At 44.7% G+C, this 13,566-nt stretch overlaps 1 protein-coding gene across 1 annotated transcript in view; it reads left to right on the top strand.

The window, feature by feature from the left end:
* Positions 1-1,844: 1,844 nt before the first annotated feature.
* DPYD (dihydropyrimidine dehydrogenase) overlaps positions 1,845-13,566 on the top strand; it is a 3,651,715-nt gene continuing 3,639,993 nt past the window's right edge. The window contains exon 1 of the mRNA XM_069641531.1: positions 1,845-1,991. Within this exon, the coding sequence (XP_069497632.1) occupies positions 1,953-1,991 (39 nt within the window). The 5' untranslated portion in view covers positions 1,845-1,952. The remainder of the gene's footprint in view (positions 1,992-13,566) is intronic.

Here is a 13,566-nt window from a genome sequence, read left to right as displayed (position 1 = left end):
CAGTTGGGGCTATAACGTAGGTTAGGGCTGGTGGGAGTTGGAGACTCGGGCCCTCCTTCTCATGGGATTGCACTGTTCACAGGCACCCAGCCCTTCTCCTGTTGCCTTGCAAGGCACATTCTTCCCAGGCGCGAAGATTGGCAAACTTTTAGGATAAGGAGGGGTTTTGTGGAATCGTGTTGCTCTGGGCTTTCTCATCGGTGTTTGGGATTCAACCTATTCCTGTGCTCCCGTTTACAGCCTAGGCCGGGGGTGCTGTCTGCCCCGCCATGTTTAAGCTGTGGACTACAATATAGCTGCTAATATCCAAGGTGGCTGCTATTCCTGCATGCATGCTACACCTACAAAATACACAATGTATTTGTATGAACGCCACTAAGGGCACACCCCTCCCTCCTGGTCTCTTACATTACTGATAATGGCCTCTGGCTTATTCTAAAGGGCTTAGGAACGTAGGAAGAATATGTCTCCTTTCCAACAAGTGGTACGGGATATGTAGGAGGATACGAGATGAAACACGGGTTTAAAGGGGTTGTTTATGCAGCCTGACCAAGCCCACAGGGGTTCAGAGGCAGGGAACTTCTCTGCCAAGAGCAGAAGAGAAAACCAGCCCCATCCTAGGGGGGGGGGGGCTAGCCCAAAAAGCAGCTCATAGATTTCCATTTCTCTCAAGGCATTGAAGCTTCGTTCGGTAAGGATTGGAATGAGGAGGTTGAAAAGGTAATGTGTCATTAATTGAACTAGTTTCGTTAGTCTCTTTGAATTCTGGACCTCGTAGATTTGCATTCTCCATTGTAAATGCCAGACCATACGCACAACGCAAATAATAAATAGTCGCTCCCCAGACGAAGAAAACAGAGGCAGGAAACTTCTCTGCCAAGAGCAGAAGAGAAAACCAGCCCCATCCTAGGGGGGGGGGGCTAGCCCGAAAAGCAGCTCATAGATTTGCATTTCTCTCAAGGCATTGAAGCTTCGTTCGGTAAGGATTGGAATGAGGAGGTTGAAAAGGTAATGAGTCATTAATTGAACTAGTTTCGTTAGTCTCTTTGAATTCTGGACCTCGTAGTTTTGCATTTTCCATTGTAAATGCCAGACCATACGCACAACGCAAATAATAAATAGTCGCTCCCCAGACGAAGAAAACATGTACTCGGAATAAACATCCACCTGTGCCTTCCTTTTCAACAACACACAGTGTGAGAACGCCACCCTGTCCCGTTTTACTTTGAATTCTGGTGTCCTACATTTCAAAAGAGAAAGACAAAAACTACAGGTTGCAGAATTCCAAGGTATAAAAAAAAAAACACAAAAAACAGCCCTGGATGGCCTTCTCAGCATGACCACAAGAAACGTGAGACCACTGAGTAACAATGAATGAAACTTAGGAAGACAAACTACATATCTTACCACCAGGGAGGAGTCAAGCATACATCAGAAATGCGACGGAGAGATCCAAGAAATCAGACGTTTGCAAATTGAACTTATGTCCGAAGTCACCTCTGAGATGTTTTTTTTTAGAATGACGCTGTGTCCTTGTTTACATATTGTATATATCCCGCACCTGTGTACCCGATAAATGTGCATGTAGGAAGGAGCCTTTAAGCATGCATCAATATATCATTTTGAAGTTTATGGTCTGACAGTTTAGAGCAGCTGTGTGTACCCGCGGATGCCGACACGTGTTAGAATAGGTTTGGGTGCTGCAGAGCTCTGCTTGAGCCTCGGCCATGGACTTGCTCTGGTCAAAGATTGAACTTCCCTTTCACGGGGAGCTCCGCCCACAGAGGAACTTCGATCCATAAAGTGAACGCTTCCCGTTTCGGCACATCAGTCCCCAGGATCTGCAGGCATTGCAGCGGTGGTTGGTACTTAGTCGACCCAGCGGTTTTTTTAATTCAGTGAAGATTATTGTTCACCCGTCGGGAGGTTTACTGCATTTCGTTGCATTAAACATGGCTCGTTTACTTTCAAAAGACCCAGTCGACATTGAGGTAAAACACATTTTCTAGTAAATAGTATCTGTAAAGAAATACGAAAGCATTTCAATGTTTGGTTTGATGCTACTGAAAGTTGACCTATAAGACTGAAGTGCTTTGGTTTTAAGCAGAACATTCAACACAATGTATCTTTGTTTACTTGAACAGTGTCACTATATAATACGTCTTATTTTTCAAAAGAAAGCCTTGAAGAACCAGCAACGAAGGCAGCCTACATAGTTGTTTGGGGAGTTCATATTTCGTCCTTGCTATATTAACAAGCAAATGCCCCCTTCAATCGTGTTTGTGTGTTTGTGTACGCACCTTTATCTAAGAGTTGGGCCATGCACGGCGATAAAACTTGGAACAGGAGAACGTCAAGTTTGCAAATCATGCCGCATACAAGAATAATAGTTAAATACAAATTGCAATGTATGTATACTGCCTTTTCTATCTCATTTAATGTTTGATTTTCAGTGAAGCATACATTTTTTTTCTTTCTTTATTATAATTGGAACTACATCCCAGAATATTCAAAGAGCTGATGGACGGGCAGATTGCGCTTAAAATGGGGCAACTTTTTTAAGAACGTGATTTATTTTACAACAAAAGAATGGGTCATAATGATGGTGTAACACGCACCAGGAAATGATAGCTTGAAGCGAAGCTGAGGGAACGGTCATTTTTCCGAGATAATGACCCCTTTGAATCTCTATCCGATGCTTGGCACACGGACCTACGCAACTAAAGAGCACGCGCTGTTAATGTTGGGGAAACAACTCCCGCACTACCCGAATTTTCATTGGGTGAAACGGTAACATGGCAGGGGGGTCAGCTTCAAACAGTCCTGAATCGATCTGACTGTTTTGCAGTCAGCACATTGTGTTCCCGGACACAGAGTTTCAGGCTTTCCTTTTCATTTAACACACTGTATTGGTAGATTACATCGGTTTATAGTGATTTTTTTATGTTTACCCCCCAAACCCACCTTTTTTTGCACTTTTTTAATATGCGAAACAAAAAAACATAAAATAACAAATAATATATTTTAAAAAAATCGCACATTTTTTTCGACAAAATGGTATTTTGAAAATATGTTTTCGAGAATTTAACCGGATACCAATTACATCGTCACCCCACACAGATGTGTAATGGCCTAAAAACAGATGTTTGTTACCCAAATCTGAAGCATGAGTGGCTGAGTGGACCTGCCTGGATTTGAACATGATGTGGCCATGAGGTTCAACAAAGATCCTTGTCGTGCGTGCATTAAATTAATCAAATGAGCCACAATACCGACTCTACCATGGTTTACAGTCCATCCTGCAACCTTGTTTTTTCTGTTTTCCCCAAAAAGAAAGGAAAGGAATGGATGCAGGTACTGCAGTTTCCAGCTATTCATTTGGCTGATGCAGGTTTATTCATGGAGACCACCAGCTTTTGGAAGGAGCTTCACAGAGGCACACAATTCAATATATGACTGTTTCTTCTAGTCCAAAGGGCTCCTATTTCTCAAAAGGAAGCCATGCAAATGATCTTAGCCTGTTTCTCCTGGTTCTTAATGCAATCATTTTGGCCTGTTTCTCCTGGTTCTTAATGCAATCATCTTGGCTTGTTTCTCTTGATTCTTAATGCAATCATTTTGGCCTGTTTCTCCTGGTTATTAATGCAATCATTTTGGCCTGTTTCTCCTGGTTCTTAATGCAATCATTTTGGCCTGTTTCTCCTGGTTCTTAATGCAATCATTTTGGCCTGTTTCTCCTGGTTCGTAATGCAATCATTTTGGCCTGTTTCTCCTGGTTCTTAATGTAATCATTTTGACCTGTTTCTCCTGGTTCTTAATGCAATCATTTTGGCCTGTTTCTCCTGGTTCTTAATGCAATCATTTTGGCCTGTTTCTCCTGGTTCTTAATGCAATCATTTTGGCCTGTTTCTCCTGGTTCTTAATGCAATCATCTTGGCTTGTTTCTCTTGATTCTTAATGCAATCATTTTGGCCTGTTTCTCCTGGTTCTTAATGCAATCATTTTGGCCTGTTTCTCCTGGTTCTTAATGCAATCATTTTGGCCTGTTTCTCCTGGTTCTTAATGCAATCATGTTGGGCTGTTTCTCCTGGTTCGTAATACAATCATCTTGGCTTGTTTCTCTTGATTCTTAATGCAATCATCTTGGCCTGTTTCTCCTGGTTCTTAATGCAATATTAGGTCCAAGATTATTCCTGCTGAGGTTAGCATTGTCGTAGACTGTGATTTCCAAAGAAACCTCCCACCTACATATCTCAAAGACAGTGTCTCCATGATTGGCAGGATGTACCAATGGATATGTCTATGCAGATCAGGACCCATAGTACTAGCTTGGTGGTGAAATCCCAGATCTGAAAGTACTGTTCTGTGACAGGGACACAGAATAGCCCATGCTGAAGTACTAATCCCCCGTATGCCAAGCAAAGGTTTTAATTCATGAATTAAAACAGGGACCAAATGCCACATCGTGGTACACGAGGGAGTGGACGGGTAAATGGTAGGAGTCGGGGTAGCATGTGGATAATGAACAATGAAAGGCTGGGACAAAAGAGCAAAATGAAATTAAAGGGTAATTGTTTCAACTCCTTCCAACTGTAATGAATGGCCCCCACATTTGCAAAGCCACTTAGAAACCCAAGTGATGTCAGTTTCAGTTTCTGAAAATTGAATGAACCTCTTCTGAGCAAGGGGAAATACATGAACAGCGTGTTCTGCCTTCATTTCTCTTTGCAAGACAGTACTCTGGCTGTAATAGATTTTTTCCTCTTGTGGCAGAGCGACTGTCAATTAGCACCCAGGGCGAGGGAAGCAACCAATCAGGTTGCTTGGCTTGGAGGGTGAATCCCATGATCCAAGCCTGCATGCCAAGCAACCTGAAGGCTGCTTCCCCACCCTGCCATCTTCCCCCCAGCCTCCCCTCCATTCTCTTCTCCTCTGTTTGCTTGTTCCTCCCACCCCCAACCCCACTTACCTGTTTCCATCAGCGGCGAAGGGGCCACTCCGTGTTCTTAATGGTGGCCATCTTGTGTCAGTATTTTGTACGAATGAACAAGACGTCGCAAGACATCCCATTCATCATACAACAAAACCTTTGCTGTCAGCACCCGGTTACTGGAATGGCATATGGTGGTTGGATCGGGTGGTAACACCACTGGGGTTTTTCAGTAAAGCCTTTGCTGTGCTCAGGAGTGTACAATGGGCCACACACTGTTACCCCCTGATCTGAGCCGATGGATCGGGTTTTATTGCTAAATTCAAGGTAGAACGCCTTCTTGCCCTCTTTGGCGATTCCCGTTCAAAACATGCTTTGCATTACCTCTTTCTCTATGCTGCTATTTGATTTTTGAGAAGAATCCATTTAAAAATGGTCTTCGAAAGGATGACGTTCGCAAGCAATAATTCTTCTACGCAAAACAATACTTTATTTTTGTCATTCTTTCACGTCTAAAGATTTTAAAAGAACATCTATCATTCAGCAAATGAAACCAATCTTCATACTGTATGGCATCATGCCATGGTCTTTGCCAGATACAGGCCCTCATTACAACCTTGGCGGAGGACCATGGTGCTAGTAGCACCATGGTCCATGCCGCTAAGGTTACGATTCCGCCATGGTGGATGGCGGAATTACTGCCCCATTCCAAGGCGAGTGGGGCGGTAATTCCCCATTCACCATTTGCCCTTCCCCATTCCCATTTTTGCCCCCATAGGGCATAATGGGAATGGGGAAGGCGCTAATTACAGCACCGTAAATTACAGTGCCGTAATTAGCTCCAAAGTCCCTTTGCGGGTTGGATTTTTAACGCCTGCTAAAAGCAGGCGTTAAACACCAACCCGCAAAGGGACACTTGTAATCAGGCGTTAAGGGTTAACGGCGCCGTTAAACCCTTAACGCCTGAGTTATAATAGGGCTACAGTGTGCTCCGCGTCCCTTCTCATTTGCCAGTAGGCGGCTATTGAGCTACAAGCAATCCATGAGGTAAACATCCAAAACTTTGATGTTGGTCCATTACTAATGCAAAACAGACGGGCGTATACTCCACTAAACCCACCTCTGGCAATGTCTTGGCAACCCATACAGTTAGCAGAACGAAAATGCCTAAAACCTTTTGACATGCTAGAGATAATCACCGCGACCTTGGCGCAATGTTTATGGCTAATGACTTTCCTCCAGTCCCATAAGTGTAACCCAATCATAAGACTAGATATTCGTAAACCAGGCTGCGTGTATTCGGCCCGGTACTCATACCAGCAATGGCAATGGCTCCAAAAACAAGCGCCAGGCCAGCCGAGCAGCTGACTTGGCTGACTGACTAGAACAGGTTTCCCAATCCCTAATTTAGACCTCTGAATGAACTCGCTGGGAGCAAGGTTTCAAATATTCTGAGAACACGTGTTAAAGAAATGTATTTGTTGAGATATGCATTGTGTAACTCACGGAACATGACTGGCGCTCCAAACCAGCGCTATGCCTGTCTTCTACTAGTTGTATAAGGACATCTGTAAAGAAAGCCGTCTGCAGAATATCACTGACTTTTGGCAGAGCAAACTGATTTATAAATAGGTAGTCACGTGCTTCTCCGTGAATCTGGTTACTTGAATTAGTTCCTTAAGCGTTGTTTTCAAATGGCGCAGTGCTAAAGGTGACACCATGAAGCTTGCCAGAATGACAGTTTTTCTCTCAGGGAGCGAGACAGCTTTTTCCACGAGTGACAAGAAGGTCACAAAAGGAATTCTGTGAAAATCCCTTTTTCATTTTTTTCTTTTTTTTTGTGCAGGAAATTCACTTGCTTAAAAATATCACCTTTAAACTGAGTGATTGCACACATTTTATGAGGCGACAAAAAATCTTAGCAATTTGACTGACATGCTATTTCCCAAAGGATCCATGTTGCATGGTTTCATAGTGGCTTGACTTTTTGGGAGATCACGCAATCTAGTAAGGGACTGGATTAACAGTAACAAAAAAAAGAATCGCCCCCAAAATATCAGTACCATCAATCATGCATAAACCTGCACTGAAAATGCAAGTGACTTTTTAGAAAGACGCCCATTCCTCTGCCTTCCCTCTGCAAGGTAGGATAAGATGACTGTTGTGAGGTGATTAGAGACAGTCTGCCTTAAATGGAAAACACTTTTAAGGGGGAAGAGGAAGGAAGAGGACGGTGGAAGAGGAGGGGCTACTAGAGCCCGAAGCAGAACCATGTAGAGGGAAATACATAGAAGTCGTTCTGAGTGGCTCCGTCTCCTTTGTTGGGCCTCCTGTCCCTATGTCTTGCAAAGCGTTTTTTCGTCCCTCCACATCACACAGTGCAGAAAGTAAGGACAAAACAACTGGCGCCAAAGGGGAACTTTGGCATGCCAGAGAATGGGGTACACATACAGACGGCAATGGCGACAAGCATCCTGAGACAGTGGTGGTCATCTGTCACCCTGCAGATGATCTCAGACCCTGGATATGAAGAGAGGGCACTTTTTTTCCGAAAGTTAAGAAAGGCAGGCCGCCCGAGTAGAGGACCGGAAATCCACCCACACAGATGGCAGTCTGCGGCATGAGGAACATCAGAGCAATCCGTCCAGTTACGCAGCTGACCCCGGCTTCAGGATAAAAGGAAGGCAATCTGCCCAGTGAAACAGCCTATCCCGACTTTTGGAACGGAGGGAAGTCCGCCTAGTTGTGCGGCCGATCCTGGCCTCAAGAAAGAGCAATCCACCCATAGTTAAGAGGGCAGTCTGCTCACCGAAGGTTGCCGCTTCCGGCCACACGAGGTATTAGAGGGCAATCTGCCCACAAAATAAGGGGACAGTCGGGCCGGCTCAAACTGTCATTCCTGGCACCGGCATCTACGCAGAAAATAAATAAGCCCATAGTAAGAGATCAGCCATCTGCTGCGCCTGGGGAGAGGGCTGCACACTTCTGCAAAAGAGGAAGAGAGGCCTCCTCAGGAGGGATTAGGGAGCAGCGTGCCTGCTGTGCAGTAGGTGGTCAGCCCAGGAGAGACTAAAGGATTCTGTCTGGAGGAAGATGGCAGTCCACCAAGTACCAGTGAGTGGCACTCCGCTCTCACACCTGAGAGTTGGCCACAGAGGTGCCATACCACACCAGAAGGTATGCCACAGAAGGAGCCGGGGAACGGCTACAGGGAATGTTCCAGTAATGTCAGCAACTAATGGTTCCCTCCAGTCACTGGAGTAGTTTGGGGGAAAAAAAGGAATGAAGCAGTACAAGACAGGAACACAACACTCAGTGAAAACAAAGAGACTACGGACATCGTTTAGAGTAGGGAGACTGAACAAGAAGTTGCATTCTTCAACACCAAAACCAACGCTGAACAACCAGCAGATGACATGGAGGAAAAACAGGCCTCCCAGAGATCATGAAACACAGATGAGCTGGTTGAACTCAGGATTCTGCTCCAAAGCAAGAATACCGTGGCAGTGATCGGAAAAGGAGGGAAAAATATCAAGGATCTGAGGATAGACCACAATGCCAGTGTTTCAGTCCCAGACAGCAGTGGCCCTGAGCGCATATTCACCATCAGTGCAGACGTAGAAACACATGGAGAAATATTACAAAAAAGCATCCCAACCGTCTTCATTTAATATGCAATATCACCACTAGGGAGGAAGGCCAGGAGCCAGGACAAAGAGCAGACTCGATGAGAAAGCAGAGAAAGTACTGGTAAAGGGAACTCTGGAAAAGAAGCACATAGTGGGCGAGAAGGAGAGTAGAGTATCTCACATGTCAGCTCTCCACGGAAAAGCAGGGCCTCCGCCATCCAGACACCTCAAGATGGAAGAATGGGCAAATAGGGCTCAACGACTGCCCAGCGAAGCATCACCAATGCCAACACACCCTGCAGAAATAAGGTCAGAGGAAAGGAGGAGGCAGGATGGGGTGTTCCTGAGCACCAATATAGTGAGAAGAAAGAGTGTAAACAAATACAAGAGGAAGGAAGAACAGAGATAGGCCGAGAGTGAACAATGGGGAAAGAACACCAGCAGGAAAAGGACAATGGGAAGAACGGTCGAGGACACAACACAGGTCTACCAAGTGACCAGATTAAGGTCCCCGAAGAAGAAGAGAGGCAAGGGGGCCAAAAACGAAAGAAGAGACAGTGGCTCCATGTTAAGAAGTAGGAGGGCAACAGAGAGGGAAAGATGAGACCAGCATGAAGTGGGAAGCGCCGAGGATGAACCAGAGGAGATTCCTGAAGTGATAGAGGAGAGCAAAGCCAGGAAAGTAGATGGGGGACTGATGACAAAAGAAAGAACACGATGGATAGCCAGAAGACCTCCAGAAGGGAGCAGGAGCAGTACCTCACAACAATGATAAACAAGGGGAGATGTTTTGAGGTGATTAGAGATTGTCTGCCTTAAATGGAGAACAGCCTTAAGGCTTTACGAGGCAGAACCATTTAGAGGGAATTAAAGTCGTACTTCTGAGTGGTTCCGTCTCCTATTTTGGGCCTCTTTCCCCTATGATTCGGAACGTGTTATTTCGTCCCTTCAATGCCCACAGTTCAGAAACTAAGGACAACACAACGACCATTAAATATCACTATGCTTGGGTAAACTGCCATCCTGTTAAACTTGACAGCAAATATCATGGATAGTATTCGAAAGACTAATGAGATTCAGTGGCAGGCTGATGTCTGGTGCAAATTTGAATGCGTTTGTTGAATGGGCTCTAGTTCACCGGACTAGGCAGCACCACTAATCCCCTCTGCTAGATACGCCTGGCCAATCGGAACATCTAGAAAGATTCACTGGCCATATAAAAAGGTCCAGCACACTTGCTGGTTTACTTTTTTAGTGCAGAATTTGAGAAGGTCCCCAAAATCGAACTTCAACTGGTTTCTGTTTCAGTTTTTTGGTTTCACCCCCTCACCCCGAACCTTTCCTTGTTCAACCCCAAAATTACAAGGGCAAATAATAAACCCTATGAGTAAAACGTTGGTGGTGGATTTTAAAACTTTTTTTTACTTTTAGATATTTTTAAACTTCCTTCTTCCACTGAAAAGATCCTTGTAAAAAGATGTGTGGATATTTTCCGCAGCGTGCCCCTTTTGTTTACCAGCGTCCTACTTGTTTTGCTCTTGGTGCCCCGTACAATAGTGCTGTACTGTACTGTGTTTTACCACTCCAATGCACGAAGCTAGTCACTGGCTGGCCCCAAGATGCTGCACCATAAACCTGTAACATGCTAGATTATTCCTAGGGAATTCATCAGGAATGCTTAATGTCAACTCTCCATGGGGAATTATTCTCACACACTTTCTAGGTATTACCCGCTGCTGCCTGCTCCCTTTATCACCGTCATTACTTCAGTTTATTTCGGATTATAGAAAAGCTTAAACCAACCTAGTCCTAATTAAAAGCATGTAACAGCATGCTAAATAAAACCCATAGGCATATAATATTCATAAAACAGCATCATGATAAAACAGCACGGCATATAGCGCATCTAGCACCATAATACGTATGTGACCCAGTCCACGTAGATCACAATAAGGTACACAGCATTATATATTAAAACATTTTTTTTTATACTTTTCCATTCAGGTTGTAAAAGACATGCACATTTAACCACAGTAGTTTCATCTAATGGGGGCACTAATAACAGAAAATCAGGTCTGCAATGGCTTAAACCAAAACCCCTTAAAAGATGGAGAAGATAATATTTCTGCAGATCATTATATGGGCGCTATTGCACCAAAGGGACAAGATGTATTTATTAAGGATTTTGCAGCAACCTGTCTACTGGTTACAGCCTTTATCAGTAACGCATTAAATCTGGCACGGCACACCAATGAACTATGATCAAATTTAGAAACTAAGTTAAGATACCTCCTTTGACTTCCAATCCTCCCAGTGTTACCGCAATTAATCTAGGATCAGTCTCTGCGCACTGTTCGATTCCATAGGTATAGCTGACTCCAGCATGCCTCAGAAATGTACCCACAAGTATGTTATAGGAGGTTCACCATCCTCAGGTCATCAGTTGGCCATCCACTAACCTCCCCTCACTAACATTATCAACATTCATGCATAAACACATAATATACATACAATCTCTGCTAGCCACTAACACCAAACATCATAATGCTGAACCTCTACAATTAACTTTCAGTCTGAGTCCTGGCTAATGTCTCCAAGCACCAATGCTAGTCTCCCCTCTGGGCACAGATGCATCACTTGACACAGAGCACCTACACATAGAATGACATGCCGAGCTTCAGGTACTTCCAGCAACAACACAACAGCACAGCTTTGTTGAAGTTTCCCTCTCTTCCCAATAACCTAATGTGGCCCCCTTCTAGTGCCACAAGATCACCTGGTGACCAGGCAAATAGCCTTCATGGTATACCTACCAGCTGCACCTCCTCAGAGATATTCTTCCTTTCCTCTCCTTCCCCCAGAAGCTCACTGTCTCCAGAGCTCTGGCTCTCTCCAGGCTGGACTACTGCAACAGCCTCTTTCTAAATCTGCCTGCCTCTACTCTCTGCCCTCTGCAACTGATCCAAAACAGGACTGTGAGACTTGTCCTTGGCCTCAAGCCCAGGCATCGTTTGTCTCCAGGACTGAAATCTCTGTATTGGCTCCCAGTGGCCACGAGGATTAAGTTCAAATCCCTCTGCATTGCACACAAGGCCTTCTGGGGCCTAAATACCTTCACCTCTCTCTTCCTAAATATCTTCCTTCTCAAACCCTTCACTCATCGCCTCCAACTCCCTCAGGGTCAGTCGCTTCTCCAAGCAACAAGTTGGTGGTAGGTCTCTTTCTTCAGCTGGGGCCTTCCTCTGGAACAGCCTTCCGGCCTCCCTGAAACTTGAGGAGAACCATCTCTGCTTCTGGAAGAACATCACGACCTTCCTCTTTGTTTCTCTCCCCTGCTGAACTCTTGGCTGAATCAGATCTGAAATTGCACTGGTCGCCTGGCTATCCTCCGTTCTCGGGCCCAGGTCCACTCCCTGCCAGTTGCACACCTGCTCTGCCCCTCTAAAATCCCCCCGCACTCGGGGGCTGTTTCTGTATCTTTACAGCCCCCTACCAGTACCTGACATCCAATGTTTACAATTACACAGGCACTTGCCAATACTTGGCTGCACTTCTTATTCATTGTATTAATTGGTTTTATTTATGTTATTGTTATTCTATGTACTGCACTGCCCCCTCCTCCTTCCCCCATGCACTTTTCCCTCTCCACTGCACTTGTGCGATCTCAATGTCACCTGGCCTATTAGGATCGTTGTCTCTGTCTTCCCTCTGTCCCCCCTCTCTTGCCTCGTTGCGCCTTGAAACACTTGTCTATAGGCGTGTTATGAATGCAATATCATATCATATCATACATCTAAAAACATGACATGTCCTCTTTGAATGTGGAGGAAGGTTTGGGGAAAATATGACTGTAAATGTAAAACCTGTTGAGAGTGAGACTTGCACCTCATCTGGGCACATCGATGTGGAGGAAAAGAAGTAAAGTGGAGAATGCTGACCTGATGTTGTTGGCTCTGACCCTGTGGCATGGGCAAAGACGGCCAGAGCATTGGCGCAAAACAAAACCAGTGATAGCTAGAAGATTTTGAACTCATCTTAACCTCTGGAATAGCTCTGGGCACACCCTCCCATCCTCCTCCACACCATTGCTGTCCTCTCTGTATTTCCAGGAAATCACAAGATGTCTTGGACTTGGAAATCAGGCATGGTCCCACCTCCAAGCTTGATAACTGTTTGGGGTTGTTTATTGTCTCATGCAGAAGGAAAGAGAACTGGCGGTTCTGGCTAGACTGCACCTTTTGGAATACCAACAAGCCTGATTGGCATATGTTCTTAATTTCCTTTCTGAACTGGGTTGGCAGGCTGAAAAATGTTGGTGGTGATGGGTGAGCAGGATCGTCCAAAGCAATTCCTGTAGTGTGGATCAATTCAAAATCCTATAGCCATCACCCTTACATTTTGCTTAGAGCATGGGGATTTGGTCATACTGTGGTACTGCCCCACCACTTTCTGGAAAGGGATACATAGATGCATATAGCTGTTTTAACTCCACAACACAGCCCTGAGTAGATGGAAAGGCAGAGGAATTTACAGTTGTATGTGTAGGGCATTTTAATCAGTCAACAATTAGTTTGGGGGGGATGTTCTCCCCACCCCAAATGGGGTGCACAAAATTTACATTTGTTTTTATAAAGTTCTTTTTTGAACCCGGAACCCCCATTTTAACAATATGGATTCCCTACAGCCTCGCTCACCTTTTGGGACAAGAAACACACAGGATTGCACAGAAGGCCTATTTATTAATAGAATCTTAATAAAAGAATACATTTAAATATCAATCAATTTTGCATCTATGAACTTCCGATGCCAAATGGCAGTACAATGAAAAATAATCAATACACCGGTCACATTGGTTTATCCCACCCTATCTAAGTCGTGCTACTTCTCCTTTATTGAAAATAGTCACTCCCACCCCTTACTCAATGGACGTGCCAGAATTTCAAAAGCTTTCTAGAAAACTCAATTGAAATGCCTGCTATTTGAGATTCCTGTATGCAAATCATTCAC

The sequence above is a fragment of the Ambystoma mexicanum genome, chromosome 1q, assembly GCF_040938575.1.
Source record: "Ambystoma mexicanum isolate Mex_15411 chromosome 1q, UKY_AmexF1_1, whole genome shotgun sequence".
Taxonomy (NCBI): domain Eukaryota; kingdom Metazoa; phylum Chordata; class Amphibia; order Caudata; family Ambystomatidae; genus Ambystoma; species Ambystoma mexicanum.
This window is presented reverse-complemented; position numbering and strand designations above follow the sequence as displayed.